At 42.0% G+C, this 16436-nt stretch overlaps 2 protein-coding genes across 2 annotated transcripts in view; one reads left to right on the top strand and one right to left on the bottom strand.

Moving 5' to 3' along the window:
- The first annotated feature begins 353 nt into the window (after positions 1-353).
- Positions 354-4272, top strand: LOC120682352. The gene is made up of 5 exons (XM_039964200.1): positions 354-703; positions 1193-1368; positions 3389-3572; positions 3778-3884; positions 3984-4272. The coding sequence occupies exons 1-5, from the start codon at positions 632-634 to the stop codon at positions 4063-4065; spliced, it is 621 nt and encodes a 206-aa protein (XP_039820134.1). The 5' UTR covers positions 354-631; the 3' UTR covers positions 4066-4272.
- Positions 4273-4753: 481 nt separating this feature from the next.
- Positions 4754-16436, bottom strand: part of LOC120682685 (phosphoglycerate mutase-like protein) — a 35239-nt gene continuing 23556 nt past the window's right edge. Inside the window, exons 3-10 of the mRNA XM_039964666.1 lie at positions 11452-11531; positions 10530-10692; positions 10238-10319; positions 10033-10117; positions 9590-9657; positions 5561-5612; positions 4984-5028; positions 4754-4871 (exon numbers count right to left, since the gene is read on the bottom strand). Coding sequence (XP_039820600.1) covers positions 4790-4871; positions 4984-5028; positions 5561-5612; positions 9590-9657; positions 10033-10117; positions 10238-10319; positions 10530-10692; positions 11452-11531 — 657 coding nt within the window. The 3' untranslated portion in view covers positions 4754-4789. The remainder of the gene's footprint in view (positions 4872-4983; positions 5029-5560; positions 5613-9589; positions 9658-10032; positions 10118-10237; positions 10320-10529; positions 10693-11451; positions 11532-16436) is intronic.

Here is a 16436-nt window from a genome sequence, read left to right as displayed (position 1 = left end):
GAATAGCCGGCAATCTTATTTTATAAGATCATATTTTAAACCCACCAATCATTTTTAATCAAGGATAAATTAACTCCTACTCCCTCAATTTTAAATATACGATATTTAGGATGAGCAAAATGTGCGAGTGATAATCCTAGGTCATCACAACACAGGGGCTTTATGTAAAACATGTTTGTCGACACGAAAATCAGAAGAGCACCTCTAATCCTCTATCTTTTTTGAACGATATCTAATCCTCTATCTTGATCTGAGCCTTGCCCATCAGCCCTAAACAAAAAAAAAGATAAATCGGGAATGGTGGAAAAGGGCCCAACAACAAATTCCGACTGCATGGCCCCTTAGGGTAAACCCAGGAAGAGAAGAGGAAAAAAAAACCCCAAAAGATCCCAGCGTTCCCCTGCTGCACGACGCGGCCGCCGCCTGCGCCATCCCCTTCTTCCTCTCTCCCCAGCTCCGGTCGCCCTCACCGCACCTCGCCTCCCCGTTGTTCCCTTGCGGGGCTCCTCTGACTAGGGGACCTGGTGGCGCCAGCTTCCGCCGCCGTGCAGCCGGAAGGAAATCTCCCCGAGAAGGAGAGGGGATCAGTACAGGAGCAGCAGATAGGCAGCCGGGAGGAGGTTGGGGAAGGATGGTTTCGCTGTCAACGTGGTTCCGCTACGCCGCCCACAAGTTCGAGTACTCCATCTCCCTCACATGGAAGGTTCTAACTGATACATTCATCTCCCTCCCTCCCTCCCTCCCTCCCTCCCCATGCTTCCTCTCACTCCTCCGCCCTCGCTCTAGATCCATGCATGCTAGTACTAGTGTTTATCCTACCTTTCTCCCTAGTTACTTGCCCCCTATCTGCATTCCTGTCTGTTATTTGTCGATTCTGTTCGATTCATTTGCCGTTAACCGAAACACTACTACAAACTTCAATTTTGAGCCGTGGAGACGAACAGCTGGACCAACCATAGGAAATGGCTGTAACATTATGCATGATGTGCTTGCAGCAGCGTCAGTCCGACTTCATTCCTTCACAACTCCTACTTAGGTTTTATTATTGTCACCATGTTAATTGTACCCGTGGAACATCATTTTTTTTTTGTTTTTGTTTTTTGGGCCTTCATGTTTCAACATTTTCCAAAAAAAAAAAGAAAGCTTCAACTCTATTCATATATTTATCTTCACTGCATCTGTATCCAAGCAGAAATATAATGTCGGCCAGATCAACAGTACAGAGCTAACGGATGCAATATGGAAAAACTTCTTCCAAGGCAAGCTCACCTTCACGCATTGGACCAAAGGGGGAGAAGCCATGGCTCCCATCGTATCTCCAACTGGAGGAGCCCTCCTTGTCAGAAAGCTCGCAAATTTAAGCCCCACGTAAGCACTTTCTTTCCCCCCGCTGCACTCTGCTAGCTGCGCCCCTCTTTTTGATGTTGCCAATCACTAACATGATATTCCTATCCAAGCATGTGCCCAGTGTTTATATTGTGGTTGAAAATAAATATATGCACCCTAGTTTAAAAGTTGACTAACAGGGAGTACTTTAGGTGACAGTTTACTAGTTGAATTCTTGGAAGTACCATTTCTTAAAGATGTACTCCTATACTTTTTCTTTACGATTCACCCCTATCAAAATTTTATTTCTTTCCCAACCCTCCTGACATCTAAATTGCAATGAACTAGCCCGCACTACATTAGAACTAGGGAAATCTGCAAGTATGTTTTTGCTTCAACTGTTGCGTTGTTGAAGCCAAACATTTTGTGAGATTTGCATTGGTACTGCTCAATGCTCGCCATTTGTGTGCACCTGCAACCAGGGTGACTTGATCTATATGATGTAGAACTTTGAATACAATAATCGTGATGCGGGTGCGTGCCCAATCTCCTTGTCTTAGGATCATGGAGATCACTTGATCCATGTAACTGGCAAGTTGGTGGCATGAACTGTCAAACACCTGTTTGGACAACCACCTGTGATAAAGGAATTCGCCCAAGTACACACTTGATCCACACTGAACCGGTCAAGGTAGATGAGCTGCTGCAATCACAAGAATGCAAAAGAACACAAGAGTTAGAGAATAACTCCCAATTCTTAAGGGGGCAACTGTGGCAAAGAAGAAGAGCACTTGGCTTCTCTGTTTTTCTAAATTAGGTTCCTGGTTAGGTTTTAAGAGAGCATCCATCCCTCCTAATTTGGTTGGTTGGGTTTACTTACACAAAAATATGCATAATTCTTTCTATACAGTTCCAAGTGAGTGCCCATCTATTGCATTTGAAAGTAGACATGACAAGATTTCCATCCATATACAATACTCATCTTGGAAGCTTGTGAGTAATACAGAATTTGTCGTGCCGTTCATGGACAGAATCTGGGTGCCAGAATGTTGGTGGCAACCTGTTTATCTCTGTCTGTCTCATGGCTTAACCTTCCTTTGCTTGTATTTCAAACCTGATAACAGGCATATGCTACCTTTCTTTGTTCAGCAAAGAATGTTTGAGTGAAATTAGAGATGTTCTTATCAAATGAACTAATATTGTGTAATTTTTTTTTATAAAACTAACCCAGGAACCACTTAGTCTCTGTTTTGTGTTTTGACACTTTTTTTGCACACATATATTTGCTATTTCTAGATACAGTAATAACTATTAAGAAACTTATATTAAGATACCAACTCATTGACAAACTATATTGCACAGCATGGACAGATGCCCTTAGCCGCAGTTCTAATAGGGTTGATGTACCAGAAGCCTTTCACGAACCTGACCACAGTTCAACAATATGATTTTGAAATTTAACCGATATTTGTTTGTAATTATGTACATGAATTTTGTTATTCTGTTAATGACTGCAACTTGTCTGGTGAAGTTATTCACTGCTTCGAGCTATCGTGGAATTGAGGACCAGTGATTATGGTTTGTTGTAGATTTATCTAATGCTCAGGGTCCAAACCAGCTCAGGCCTAATCCTATAATAAACCATGCGTATAGCTAATATCAGCTAATATCATTTCCACATTTGCTAATCAACTCATGCAGTCAGTGCAAAATGATATGCCGATGTTGCCACATTCCTTTCTGGTAATACTCTTTAAGAACAGCAATTGATCATGGTCCATCTGTTTGTATGAAGCAACATTGTTTTCCAAGTTTTGACAATGTGAAGTTTAATTAATCTCAAGGTTTATGTACTGGACTAACCAATACCTGATACCTCCTTTTAAATCAACTGATGGATCTCATTGAATAACTATTATAAATTCTCAAGCATGAACATGAAGGAAGCCTGGTTCACTGGTTCATAAGGCTACTTCACCTGATAGCCGTAGACCATTTACAGCATCATATTTTCCTTGAAGCGTTTTTAATGGTCTTTTGTGCATCAAATTTATCTTCACAGGCAAGTCTTTGTTGGGGACGTCGTCTTGTTAAAAGATCCAGAGAAATCTGATGATCTAATTATTCGACGGCTGGCTGCCCTAGAAGGCTATGAGATGGTCTCTAGTGATGAGAAGGATGAGCCATTTGTACTCGAGAAAGACCAATGCTGGGTCCTGGCAGACAACCAGGCCCTAAAGCCGAAGGTATGTATGTTATTTATGCTTGTAATAATAACATGTGTAATTCTGTTAGGTGGCGTTGCACCAAGATATGCTCGATTTTGTTATGTAAACCTGAGATGTTACTATGCCCTCACTGAAGATTCTCATTGTCGTTTTGGCAAATAAGTGATTGCATTTCAACAAAGGCCTCTTTGTTAAAGTTTTTTCATGATTGTTTTGGTGACAGGAAGCTAGAGATAGCCGCTTGTTTGGACCTGTCCCTATGACTGACATCCTTGGCAGAGTGATATACTCTTTAAGAACAGCTGTTGATCATGGTCTGGTCGAGAACAGGTCTATTCCTACGCTATATTCAGCTCTGCTGCCTCTAATCTCATTCAATACCTGCACCCCGCATCAGCTAAATGTTTGTTTCTACCATCTGTGCAACAGTGGCATTGCCATGAACCAGGATGCACCTGTACTGGCAGTGGAGCTTGATGTGGAAGAGATGGCAAAGAATAACAAGACGTAGATACTTGATGCTTTTGACATACTGCGCTATAACTTATTGTCGTTATGGATTTTGTTATTTACAATTTGTCGCTTCAAGTAGAACTTGCATTGGACTGTTTGTTCACGGTTTGCCTGTGGAGAAGTCAATAATTGTCTTAACAAATAATCCAGAGGTTGCTGGATCGTGATCTTTCCAATTTTGTGTTGGTAACGTTGTGTGACTGTAGTGCCTGAATTTGAGATTACGTGCTCAGTCTCTGGGCTGTGGCCTTTCTAATTTTTTATCATTAGCAAGGTGAAATCAAATTGACATGATAAATTGCTGCAGGATTTGTATATGTGCATAAACGGATAAGCTGCTGCAAGAGTTTTGTAGCAAAGACAACTCCCCAAGAAAATTTTAAAATTGTCCTGACACTGACTGTAATTATAAAATTAAAAGCGATAATTGCATCAAAAATGAATTTTCAAGTTGTGCACGATATACAATGCAGGATATTATTTTCAGCAGGAACCGATTGAAACGTAGGTTGGTACGTGCTGGCACTTTTCGAAGCTGCCCTTTGCAATGAAGAACCTTGAGAATTCTTGTTTCTTGTGATCAATCCAAGAAGATACCCGTGAGAATTCTTGCTTCTTGTGATCAATCCTGTCCTCTCTACATCTCACATCTCAGTCATCATCATACATCAAAATACCATGTGTTTCTCACAATCCCCCAATTCCGTGCGTTACGTATTAAATTACATGCTATTGCCAAGCAAGTCAAGTCTGACTGGAATATTGCCTGGGTAGTTCAAACTGGGGGAGCCCAACCCAATCACACTGCAGAATGGAAAGATTGTTAACATTAGAAAAGAACTGATCGGTATCTGCAAAACAACTATTAGAGAAAACTAGAGCACGCCATACGTATACAAGGAGGCAGAGAACAGACCTCCTGTCAACAAGTATCATTGAGCGGAGCTCACAGTTTGCAAAGCTACATAAGACCAAACGGAAGTTAGAAGCAGATACCTCTGATAAAGATCTGATAAAGATAAGCACGGTTTGTTTAACTTTCAACATTTTACGTTCTTAATAAGTGGTGAAGTATAACTGTATAAGTGAGAGGACCTTCTTTTCACGTAAGTTTAAGTGAATGCACCGGCCAGTTCAAAGTTGGAGGTCTCTGAGTTCTAATCCTAGCGAGCAAAAATAAATATAAATAAATATAGTTAGCTCTTAAGTTTACCGTTGAGACATGCAATTGCGATAGCTTGCACGTAAGGAGGTGCTGAAGTGTAAATGAATTTTCCACCTCCCCATATGGTTAGGCGTTTGAGCTGAACTAGTCGGTGCATCAATTTAATAGCAAATATCATCACAACAGAAAAGTGAATATGCTTATTCTTTTATATTGGGCATATACACGAGGGGAGTGTTGAAATATAAATTAAAAGAATGTTGCTAGGTTGGAAATAGATTTCTTGACAGCTATGAGGCATGAAAGAAGTCAATGCCGAGTCACTTACCGCTTGCTCATTTCGTGTCTTATGGTTGGATGGCACTCCTTGCTGTACATGCGTTACTAGAATTCACCTGTTTCCCTAGGGTTGTTTTTTGTCCCTAGGAAATCTTGAGGAATCGTAGGGAAAGATTATTTCCCTAGAACCGTAGATCAAATTCCTAGGGAAATCTGAATTTGCTGTGATGCGCTGGCTAGCCAAGGACACGTTGGTGGCCAGATGGCAGATTTCCCTAGGAAACATTGTAGTTTCTAGGGAATATCTCCCCCATCCCGCCCACGAATCGACTAAAATTTCCTCCCCCGCGCCAACTCTGCAGCCCAAAACCTAATCCCGCCCTCCCTCCCTCTCCAACCGCGCCGCCGCCCAACCCTACAGCTGCCCTTGCACCCCAGCCTCCCTCTCCAAACGCGACTAAAATTTCCTCCCTCTCCAACCTTGTGCGCCGCCACCCCTCTCTCCCTCTCTCCGCTCCCTCTAGCCCCCAGTGAAGCGCCGCCGACGCCTCCATTTGCTCTCTTCCTCCCTCTCCAACCTATGGAGCGTCGCCGCCCCTACACCCCTGCGCCACGAGCTTGGGTCCGCCTGCCTGAGGAGCATGCACGGGTGCACCAGCAGGTCGAGGGCCCCCCACTGCCTGAGGAGCAGTCGCGGCCGCGCCACTGGTCGGGGGCCGCCCGCCGGTGGGGAGCACGGGCGGGGCCACCACCAGGTCTGGTGCCGCCGCCTGGGGAGCCTACGTGAGCCCGACCACCGCCAGGCCGCCGTCCGAATGCGCCGGAGGCCATAAAGGTGAGGCCGAGCTCCCGTACATCCCGATGCGTGCATATATATTTCTTGTAAAAATGATTGGTATGATCGATTGGAGCTGCGCGAACTTATAATTGCCCTTTCTATTACTCTGAAATGTGAAAGTTCCGCAACAGTTTTTCAGATATTGTTTCACACATGCCTCTATATTTGTTCATATGTCAGGAATCAGGAATCGATCAGCTTGTTAAATGATTTCTCAAATAGAATTACTTCCATCAGTGAGGAATCGGGAGCTGAAGCCTGAGAAACAGGTTCTGGAGAACCAACAGCACCACGTGCCCATGCCTCAAGCTGCTTAGCTGCCAGCTTCCCACCCGAGCTGGTAGAGAGAGGGAGTCAGGGAGAGAATGGGGCGAAAAGCTACCTGCAACGCCGACCAGCTTCCATCGCTACATAGAAAGCTTCAAGGTGAGATAAAAAATTATGTTCTATCAGTTCTTTCATACTATTGCATCACTTAATTTCTCTTTTGTACTGTGATTGTGATTTGCTTCTATTTGATAAATGATATTAAACAGGGGTTTATCCTTAGGGAGGGTTTATTTTTAGCAAGAATTAGCAGCAATGTCAGTGGCAGACCGTAGTTGGATGTACAATGGTTGGAATGACAATGGCTGTCATTCTCAGGATTGGGTGCACAACACAAATGCTTTTCTAGACCATGCTTTTAGTGCTATCCCTAATGTTGAAAATCGTGGAGTAGTTTGCCCGTGTTCAGATTGCTGCAATAGAGTTAGACGGAGGAGAGCCATAATGAGCATGCATTTGTGTAAAAGAGGATTCATGCCTGGGTATAATATATGGACTGAGCACGGAGAACAATTTGTTAGTGAGCCTTTATTGGAACATGAACATGATAACCAAACTGCTGATGGTTTAGATGAAATGTTAGCCGACTTTGGTGATGCAATGCATAGTGTAGAAGAAGAACCAACAATAGATGCTAAAGCATTTTATGATATGTTGGCTGCTTCAAAAGAGCGGCTGCATAGCTTTACAAGTGTTGCACAACTAACCGCAGTTGCCCGGTTGATGGCAATTAAGTCACAACACAACCTCTCTGCAGAGTGCATTAATAAATTGCTTAGTCTATTTGATGATGTGCTGCCTGAGAACCACAAAATGCCAAAGAACTTGTATGAGTGCAAGCGTTTGCTTAGTGGTCTGAAAATGCCATATGTTAAGATCGATGCTTGCATAAATTAGGGAGAGCTGTTTCTGAAGTGGAGGCATGGGTCCATACTCATAGAGGTCCAAATCCTGAAGATATGACTTCACTAAATACAGAAGAAGCCACAAAGTGCTTGGTATGTCCTAGATGCTCATCTCTTCACTGTTTCCACCTGCTCCTCTTTTGTATTATTCTGTATTTTGCAAATTCTCATAATAAATTTTTGTATGGGCAGGAGACATACAAAGCTACTGTCATTGAGTTAAATGAACCAGAATTTGATTGGCTACATTCACCGTTGGATGTTAGAGCTCTTTACCAATGCTCTTGTGGTCGGCAACATGGGAAATGGGCTACATTTAATGGGACCGTCAATGACAGTGAAGTCCTCCCTCAGTTGAAGGGAAGTCATGCTTCTGCTATGGCTGCAAGGCGTCAACGTCAGCAGGAAGAGGAACAATTGAGGAAGGAAGCTCTTGATAGTCGATTAGCTAAGGAATATGCCCAAACCATGATGGAGTGGGGTAGAATGGTACAAGATCGAGATGAAAAGATCCAGAAATTTATGGAGGTGAGATCTGACACAGATTCTTGGACATTAATCTTGTGGCAATTCCAACATAATAATGACATACATCATATATCATCAAATCTGCAGAGTATGGCTATGCACTGTGGCATGCCTCTAGAAACAGTTCCTTCACCCCTGCCTCCCCCGCCTCCGACATATGTTGTTTCACCATCTCCAAACCCCTCTCCTGATAATGTAAGTTTGATGAAAAGTAGCTTACACATGTGTCAAGTTCACTTTGTTTGACGCCTGATGTGATCCCATGAAATCTTTACTCATGCCAACTATTATTTTCCTGTTCAAATTAAAACTTGAGATTCTTTTTTGTTGTCCACAGTGCATTATATCTAGTGACATTATAAAATCAGTGAGCTTTGCATCCATTTGTTGCAAACATTTTGTAGGTTGCACTCATTTGCATTTCTAAGCAAACAATGTTTGAAACAGATTTGATAATGAATTAATATTTATTTGAGGATGGTGAGCATTGTGTCGTGAACTTTTAATGGGTACGGTCTGCAAGAACAGTTCCTTGTGATTTGGGATTACCATGATATATGCTATCTAGGAATAGTAGTGTAGAAAAAATTTATATTGATTAAGCCTTTATTTATTTATGTAGGCTGGTACGTTCGGATCAGCCATTAGAGGGGAAAGCCCAGAAGAATTGTTGAGCAGGATTGCCTATGGTCGATTTGGTGCTTATGTGAATAATACAAGTGGTTGCAATTATGATGCTGACATTTTGAATACGAATGCAACTGGCGGCGGCTTTGTGAATGGAACTGCAAGTGGTGGCGGCAACTACTCACCTCCTCAAGTTGATGAATTTCCACTCTTTTGAACTCATGCATGTCCTAGAATGTTTATTTTGATTCACTGTGATGTGCTGGACTTGTGAAATCCAGGCATATTTGTTTGGATACACTAAGTTGCTGCTGGTATGCATATATTTTGGGGAGAAATTGGTATGGATATTTGCTACCTGTTCTCTTTTGGACATGTCCATGTTGGACTTTTATATGTAATTTTGAGATAATATCTGTAGCAATGATGAATATGATTTTTGTCCCTGTGTATGTATTGTGACTTAAAAATTTGGATTCAAATTTCAAATTCGAATTTATGCTTATGTTGTATTTGAATGCAATATATGATTCAAACTATTTCCCTAGGAGAAATAAAACGTAGGGATAGTAGCTATGCTGGTAGTTCATGCAGTTTCCCTAGGAAACTTGAACCCTAGGGTAACAAACTTTCCATGTAGGATGCTACTCCATGTCATCATGTTTCCCTAGGAATCGAAATCTGTAGGGAATTTGGCTTTCCCTAGGAAAAATCGTAGGGCACTGGCTATTTCCCGTCGAAAATCTCCCTAGGCATATTTCCCTACCAAACTTCCTAGGGAGCATTGTTCCCTACCATTTATTGGACCTTTTCCTAGGATTTTAACCCTAGGGAAACGAGCAGACTCCAGTATATAAGGTATCTTGTAATAGGACGCTATGGGTGACGATAGCTATCTCTTTCTCTTCTCTCGTCCATAACCTACAAGTAACTTCAAGAAAAAAAGGGCAAATGAATATAACCACACAAATGTAAAACTGGTATATTCGATGGACCATTTAATTAAATCACTTTCTAGGGCCATAACCAGCATTCAAAATGACTATTAATCGCAAAGAAACAAACTCTGGCAATCCATGGCTATACAAAAAAGGAGTTACTAACTATAATGTCTAAGCAGTGATATGCTTCCATAATTTGTGTAAAAAGAATGAAAAGTATGCCATTATCAAAAGCCAATTATTATTTGCATAACACATGCAGCTGAAATATTGGTTATACAAGATGGATATTGATTTTCATAGTTGTACTCATGAAAAATATATTGATTGATCATAGAAAACAGAAGTTAATTACCAATCCATGAACTTCATACCCCTCGCTGCAACTGACTTATGTGCTTCTCTAACATCTGGTACCCAAAGAACATCTTCATCATTCTCTATCTGCAGTGAAAGCGACTTTATATATACTACAATACACCACGATGTTAGTATATATACTACAATATTGAATTGGAGAGGTCCACAAATTGATTTGTCAATTGACAGCAAGATGATACTTTCCAGTGAAAAATCGATGGCAGGAAAGATTGTTCGATACTCTGCAATGCTCCTCCTCTTATCACAGGGATGCCCACCTTGCTTTTAACAAAATAATTAAAAAAGTGAAATACAGAAAGTAATTAAGGTATAGTAGGAATGACCAATGTGGTCAATCTAGTGAACAAAAATAATGTAAATGAGTCACGGAGTTGCGGCATATATCATTGCTTTGCAAAACCCATGTAACCATAATATCTTAATCAACTGACTGTTTCTGTTTTACATGTATTCTTCAGGAAAAGGAAGTACCAAGCGCTCCCTGCAGTTCTCAACTGCAAGAAACGGTGGGCAGTTCAAACTTGAAATTGCCAGACGTTCACTTTGTCCAGCATTTTCCACCATTAACGGAGGTGCACCACCTCCACCAGTATAGCTTTCACCACCAAAACCCCCCACTGCAGTCTGCATAGTCCTGTGATCAATATTAATTCCAGGGTCAAATATATTGAGTCTCACTCATCAGTAGTTAACCTACTGTAATGTATCATCGGGAGAATAACATGGATGTGATTATCTTAAAACCTAACTTCGAACAATAAGGTAAAGTGGGTTTCTTTGTGCAACAAACTACGCACTCGACATGTTTCTCATCCTATGGTATTCCTGTATAGATCAAGTAGAGTAAAAAAAGGGTGTATGGTAGAGGTGAAAGTCAATGGTTAATTTTTTTTTCTCGAACACGCAGGAGAGCTGCGTATCTTTGTATTAATAAGAGAGTGAAAGATTGGTCCAATTACAAAGTACAAAGTCAATGGTTAATCTAGAACACCATTTCCAAACTAAAGAGGGGCTTAGGGTAATTATTTTTATACCAAGGGCTAAAGAGGAAAGTCATGTAATGGGCGTTGTCTTATCTCTAAGCTTGCCGGTGATGGCCTTTCATTTTAATGATCGCAACATGAATAAAGCTAAGAACATGAAGCTTTGCAATGTGCATTTGAGCAATTATCAAGCTTGAAAATAAAAATTCATAAAAACTTAAGCCATGTGTTGATATATCCCCAAGGCATTGCAATAAAGGCATGATTAATTAAGGCTGCATAAAATGGTTGAACCAAATAATAAACCCAAAGCACATAAGACGGACTTTAATAGACCCTTCCAAAATGCCACGCTGAGGTAAAAGGAGGAACAAGAGAAATACTCCAAAAATGTTAATGGAATATTATACCTTAGTAAAGGGGAACAAATAACCAGCTCAATCTTCTCTGCAAGCCCACAGTTTTTCACATGCTCTCGCAGATAGTCAACCTACACATTTAGGTAAATATTAATCATGGAGAACCAGAAACTCAACCAATGTAGAGAGCTACAAATTAAGACTTCGAAGTGGACAAGAGTTCAGTTGGCTATATTTTGGCTACAAATTTGGTGCAAAACCTTGGGACTTATAAGTTACTGAGAGCGATTTATGTGAGCAGATGGGCACATTGCCAATGAGATGTTTGGCCATTTCTGATCTGATGGTTGATACCAGCAGAGATTCATTGTTTCCGGATAAAAGAGGTGAGCAACTCCACCAGACCCTCTAAACAACATCATATCTCAAATTTAGAGGGTTAATTAAAAAAAAACACTCCGGCAGACTCTCTACTAGGTCCCACTACTACAGAAACGCTAATTTGTCCCGGTTGGGAAACCCTTGTTGTCCCGGTTTCCCAACCGGGAACGCCAGGCCGGGACAGGGGGGTCCTTTTGTCTCGGGTCTGGCAACCGGGACAAAAGGCTACCAACCGGGACAAAAGGTGCTGCCAGCGCCACGTGGCTGGCGCACCCTTTTGTCCCGGTTGGTGTTACCAACCGGGACAAAAGGTCCCTTTTTTCCTGTTTTCCTTTTCTCAATTCTTTTTCTATTTCAATTATACTTTTGCATTTCAATTAAACTTATGTATTGGAATTCAGTGTGTATGATCTCCACTAATATATATATATAGTTACTTATATAATATTTGTCCTAGATAGTTTTCATATATAAATTAATTCACTTATATATATATGTATACACATATCTATACATGTGAATTCCTTTACATATGAAAATGTCTAGGACCAATATTATATAAATATATATATATACACATATATATTATTGGAGTGCTTATATATATAATACATACATACTCATATATAGAAATTTAATACATACACATATATATATTTACATAGGTATATTCGTTCTTAATTACATATATACGCGTATATTATCATATTTGCTGTGATTTTCAATATTAGATAGTCCATCATAGTAGAATTCGCCTTTTGGATCGAGGACTTGCTCAACAATAAATCCGGACAATTGTTCTTGAATCGCCATAATCTTTTCCTCCGGTGTGAGTTTATCGCGCATCTCCTCGACCTATGGAAAAAAGGGGATAATTAATTTTGACTAATTAAAATACGAGTTCAAATATTAACAAGTTTTTTAATTACTTCCTCCTCCCAATCTGTCAAGGCCCTTGGAGGACCTACCAGACCATGGATGTTCTCGCATACATAGTATGCGCATAAATTAGTGTCTTGTTTTTGCCTCATACACTTTAAGAGAGAAGAAATTATCAGGTATTTACATGAATATATAATAAAACTAATGAATCGTGCAACGAATCATCCAAGTGCGTACCGCAAAATCTGTCTTGATCTTCAATTCCTTGTCAAATTTGCCTGGATGATTTTTAGCGAATTGTTTCCAAATCCTGTGCATGATTAGAACAATTATAGTCAAGTAACAAAGTGATTCAAATTATCGGTCATCGACGGAGTAGTGGTAGAATTACTTTTTCATCATGTTAAGAAGATTTTCATATTGTTCTGGATTTCTCCTCAATGAGTCCATAACCATGAGTAGGCTCTTCTCGGGAATTATGACAATTAGGACCCAATATTCACTGCAAGATTATACGGAGGCAGTTCTTGGTAGTTAAGATTTAAACAATTCGATTACAGAATAGAAAGAGTTAGACGGAAGGAATCACTCACGCAAAGTTGTAAGGAAACAATATCATTTGATTGTTGTGATGAACGCTTATGTACTTGAACAAGTTTTGGAATAGCTCATCGGAAGTGTCGCGTAGAATCCTCCAATTACAAGTAATTGGGTCGATGAAGCCGAGGTGAGAGTATCCCTTTCTCCTGCAAGTTTGTATCTCCATTCTACATGATACCGAATAAATCAAGGGATTAGTATGTTGAGATCATGCAAAACAATACGTAAGGAGAGTAAAATACTTACAGAACCCAAAAGCCGACCATAGAGATGTCGAGGTCCTTCTGATGGAATAGTTGGTAAATTTCTTCCCAGTTTATCCATATAATGCCCCCCCTAAGAAATCATCATCTTTAATCTTTGCGCCCTGCATGAAGATGCAATCGGCCATCGCACGCATGTAGTGCTGGTGCAGTTTATACATTTGCGTTGGAAGCACGGACACTACTTCGGGGGGTACAAGAGATTTGCCCAGCTCATACGTCCATTTGACGACCACATCGGCCTTTGGAATATCTTCTCCCCCTGCAATCTGAGCCGCCGTCAGGTTTGATTCTTTCAAAAATGTAACAAAGTCTTGTAGTTGCGTCGTCTGTCCCACTACGAGAGGCTCTGTTGATTGTTTCTTTTGGGCTCCGAGCTGTGGAACGTCGGAAGACGATGACTTTGATTGTCTCTTCTTTTTTTCAGTAGTTTTGATAATTGTGCGTTCGTAGTCTGAAGGGGGATCTCTTGGAATAAATTTTCTCTTATTTGCTTCGCACATTCCCTTAAAAAATTTCAAATCTATCAGATTTATCACTTTCTCGGGCTCCGGCTTTAGCTTGAAGTTCTCTTTAACTCTTTCTTGAGTTATCCGATCGCATTCTTCAAGGCTCATGTCCCAGGGTTTAATAGGAGCCTCCTTGGTTTTCTTCTCCTTTTTCTTCTTCTTTGGAGGCTCCTTAGCCGGTGCAGCTACCTTCTTTGCCAGTGGCTGTTTATGCTTCTTTGCCGGCGGCGGAGGTGGTGACCATGGAGGCGACGGTGACGCTTGAGTGTTCATCGGCGCATGAGATGATGGTGATGGAGAATGTGCCGGTGAACCTTGCCGAGACAGTGCTGCCCTTGGGGAGTTTTGCGGAGATGCCGGCCTTGGAGAGGCATGCTGAGATGCCGGTCTTGGTGTTTGATCATCTGACTTTAGGACAATGTAGCGCTTATCCCATAGGATGTAGCCATGAATGGCTTCTGCTAGTGTCCTCTCCCCATCGCCTCCAGGAATATCAAGCTCGAGCGTCTCCCAACCCTGGCACACCTGCTCCATGCCAACTCTTGTGTATCCTGGTAGAATTTGCTGCCCGTGGTACACGTCGCCTGGTTGGGTTGGCATGGCGGTACCGTACGTAACAGTGAACATTAAGTTCTTAATGGCAGTCTGCAGGCCATAAGGTGTCCGCTGGGTGATCTCATCCACTGGAAATCACTGCGGGGCCGTTGCTTCAACTGCGGCCTGGATCCCTGTTGGCTCAACGACGGCGACGTCTGTGGAAGCACAGCTGCTTTTCCGCTGAGACAGATGATCGGCTGCGACATTAGGCTCTGGAGGCACCGTTTGCGCTTGCTGTTGCTGGCTCATTGCTATGACCACTTGGCGTTGAACCTCTTCCTCTAGTCTTTGATCGTGTGACATGAGTCGTTCCTCCAGCCTTCGCAAGTGCTCCTGCTCATCATTCTTTCTTCTTTGCCGGCTTCTATATGATTCAATGCAATCCCTGAACCCATACTTCCACGAAACCACACCTTTGCCTCTTGTGCGGCCCGGATGCTCTAGATTCCCAAGGGCGTAAGTCAGCTTGTCCCTCTCTCTATCCGGCTGGAATGTTCCCTCGGCCGCTGCTTGTATGGCCTCTTGTAGTCTCTAGGCTGCTCGCTGGATGTTTGGCCCATAGATGCAGTCACCAGTCAATGGGTCCAAGCTTCCCCCGTGACCATAAAACCAGGTCCTTGACCTTTCAGGCCAGTTCATGGTCGCAGGTTGGATGCCTCTGTCAAGCAGATCCTGCTCCATCTTCTCCCATTTGGGTATTGCAAGCTTGTAGCCTCCTTGGCCTAGAGTGTGATTGTACACTTTCTTCGAGGCATTGTCTTTGGCCTTCTGCACCTTCTTAAGCCCAAGCTCTGAAGACTTGTATTCCACAAATACATCCCAGTGACCCCTGAGCTTTTCGAGCTCGCTGGTAAATAAGGGTGTGGTCCCGGTCTTGATATATTTCTTCGTCAAAATTTTCTTGAATGATTGCAGCTGTTCGGCCATCTTACTCAGGGTCCAGCGCTTGCATATCTCTTCAGATTCAACTGGAACCATGAAGTTTTTCTTAAGCTCCCGCCAGCACCATTCTATTTCTCTTTCGGGTACCGCATCCCGTTCCTCGCTTGGATTGGAAGCTTTCCAGAGCCTGAAGCTGATCGGGATGTGGTCCCTGACAATACATCTGGATTGTCTTATGAATTTTTTGGTGGCAGCTTCTGGAGCGATCGGTTCGCCATCTGGACCAACTTCTGTTATAATGAACCGCCCTTCCAGTTTTTTGGTTGGGCCTCGCTTCGTCTTTTTCTGCTGCGACGATGATCCAGACGGCTATAAAAAAACATTCATAGTATTCGTATAGATTCAGATGAAAATATGATTGTCACTACAAATAAGTATAGTTGTGATATGTACATTAGCACTTTGTTCAGCAGCAGCGTCATCCTGAATAGATGGTGGCTCAATTCCATCACCGGACATATTCAAATATATGTCAGTATTGCTGCCATCATTAGCTTGTTCAGCGACATCTCCTTGACCTTCGCCAATCATATTCAACAGGAACTGTTCGTCTTCCGCGTCTGTGTGTCGCGGGTCCATCGTAACTAAAATATGAATACAAATAAAACCCTTAAAAAAATTCTCTAAATAATCCACATTTAGATCGGTAACGATTCGGTCGGTATCGGTAACAATCGGAAACTAACAGAAATGATTCGCTCGGTATCGGTAACGATCGAAACTATCGGAAACAATTCGGTCGGTATCGGTAACGATCGGAAACTATCGGAAATGATTCGGTCGGGATCGGTAACGATCGGAAACTATCAGAAACGATTGTGTGTTAGCGCGAGTTTGCGAGCTCGAGAAGTAATATAAATGA

This window comes from Panicum virgatum, chromosome 7N, assembly GCF_016808335.1.
Source record: "Panicum virgatum strain AP13 chromosome 7N, P.virgatum_v5, whole genome shotgun sequence".
In the NCBI taxonomy this organism is placed as follows: Eukaryota; Viridiplantae; Streptophyta; class Magnoliopsida; order Poales; family Poaceae; genus Panicum; species Panicum virgatum.
This window is presented reverse-complemented; position numbering and strand designations above follow the sequence as displayed.